At 38.1% G+C, this 2,004-nt stretch overlaps 1 protein-coding gene across 1 annotated transcript in view; it reads left to right on the top strand.

Annotated features, from left to right (window-relative positions):
* LOC106879621 (uncharacterized) overlaps positions 1-2,004 on the top strand; it is a 26,735-nt gene that overhangs the window by 22,772 nt on the left and 1,959 nt on the right. Inside the window, exon 2 of the mRNA XM_052966856.1 lies at positions 1,541-1,996. Coding sequence (XP_052822816.1) covers positions 1,541-1,996 — 456 coding nt within the window. The remainder of the gene's footprint in view (positions 1-1,540; positions 1,997-2,004) is intronic.

The following is a 2,004-nucleotide window of genomic DNA, read 5'->3' as shown; positions in this document are numbered from 1 at the left end:
TGCAGAAAACAGCACTGCTTGGAACCGCTCGAATACTCCGGAAGGTGCTCGAAAAATAAGAGGCGTTACCTTAGTTCACTGTAGTACATCTCCAGCGTTAGAAGGTGTGCAAAGGCAATAATAATAATAATAATAATAATAATAATAATAATAATAATAATAATAATAATAATAATAATAATAATAATAAAAGCTTGCTTCTTAGGGACAGGAAAGATTATCTGGAGAGTCTTAAGTCTATTGAAAGTTAGTGGATACCTAAGGTTACAGGTAATAACCCGCTATCCACATAAGTCCTTCCCCCGAATAAAAACGAACCTGAGTCAAATCAATGATAATAATGAATATTTGCAAAGAGAGAGAAAAGAAGAAGAAAAAAAAGACATGAAATCGATAAAGTTTCACAGCCACATTGAACTTTATTGAGAGTTATCGATTATTACGATTTTGTGATTCGGAAAAATATTTGTCATTGGATCACGAAGTAAATATATAGAATTGTATATTTGTCGGCAGAGGGAATTGTTGAAAAAGGAAATATTTTTTTAAAATGCCATCGTATTGATGAATATCAGCCAGTGGGTGGGGTGGGGAGGGATGAATATTGGAAATGCATCGAACTTCATTGAATCTAAAATGAGATCAAAATGTTGCTTGATGACATTATTGAAAGACGGAGAGCATTTTAAGAAGTGAAAATAAATAAATAAAAAGAAAGACCTATGAATCCATGAAATATTCAAATGTTGATAAGCAACAGAATTTGTTTTAAAGGGAAACTTATCGGCTTCATTTTATTTTCCGCTTCATTAAGATCACTGCCAGACTTTCACACCAACATCTCTCACCTTCATTAATCGCTCAATTAGCAATGTCATGAAAGTCATCAGTCACAAATTAATTGAGTTCACACCTTGTTATACAGAGAAGAGTTTTGTCCCCCTCCCCTCAATAGGGACACGCCTCTTCTCTCACTATTTTATCTACAATAACGAGAAAACAAGGTTAGTCTTTGATAAACTGTTTGATAAAACGTTATGTTACTGAAGGTGGCGCTGAGGCAGCTGCAAAGTTTTGTTTGATCTCACCATCCCAGAACCAGGGTTCAAATCTAGCAGAGAATACATTCTATCATCAGTTCGGTGTCGATAAAGTACCATTCATATCGGTAATTATTGCATCAAACATATAAAACTAATCCTCAGTAAGTATTAGACTAGGGAACGAACTCTTGATAACGAGGCAAATAGAAAGCCTCTAGGTGGTCGCTCCAACTGCTAGAAATTGTAGTGAAATATCCCTTCTATCACACCCAGCAGACTTTAAAATACTAATGACACACTGGATAATGTAGTCTTAGATACGCTATACGTACGTCGTTTTGTTGTTTTGTTATCTGTAGTTTTTTGCTGTGTATACACAGTTGCTGCCAAGTAAGAAACCGAGGACTGAATGGAAAAAAAAAAATATTTGTTTTGGTTTTACTTCTTTCCTTCCTTTGTTCCCTGCATTCTAATCTCTTCTCTGTTTTCTTTTACAGATTCCAATTCCACTGCCCTGAAATACCAAGACAACCAGATCGAGGTCGATGGGGACTCACAGAAGCAGAATCAACAGGAACTTGTTAAGCAAATGGCGATTGATCAAAATGTCTCGGATGTGAAATCTGATGTTCCACCAGATGCCTCTAGCAGTGATGGCGGTGATGGTGGTGGTGGTAATGACGTGGCTGGAAATGAAATAAACGGACCAAAAACTGTTGCCGACAGCATGCACGGTGTGATGATGCATGGGGATAAGACACCGGGGAAGGACCACAGCCATGAACATAGCGGATCAGGGAATGTTGTGGCCACAGACACAAAAGCTGGGCCTCAAGATATAGCAAAACAAATGCATGGAGTTATGATGCATGGCGACAGTGCCCCTGGTAAGGACCACAGCCATGAACATACTGGATCAGAGAATGTTGTGGCCACAGACACAAAAGCTGGGCCTCAAGAC

Source organism: Octopus bimaculoides, chromosome 4, assembly GCF_001194135.2.
Source record: "Octopus bimaculoides isolate UCB-OBI-ISO-001 chromosome 4, ASM119413v2, whole genome shotgun sequence".
Taxonomy (NCBI): Eukaryota; Metazoa; Mollusca; class Cephalopoda; order Octopoda; family Octopodidae; genus Octopus; species Octopus bimaculoides.
Note: the sequence above shows the minus strand (reverse complement) of the source record. Positions and strands in the feature narration are given on the sequence as shown.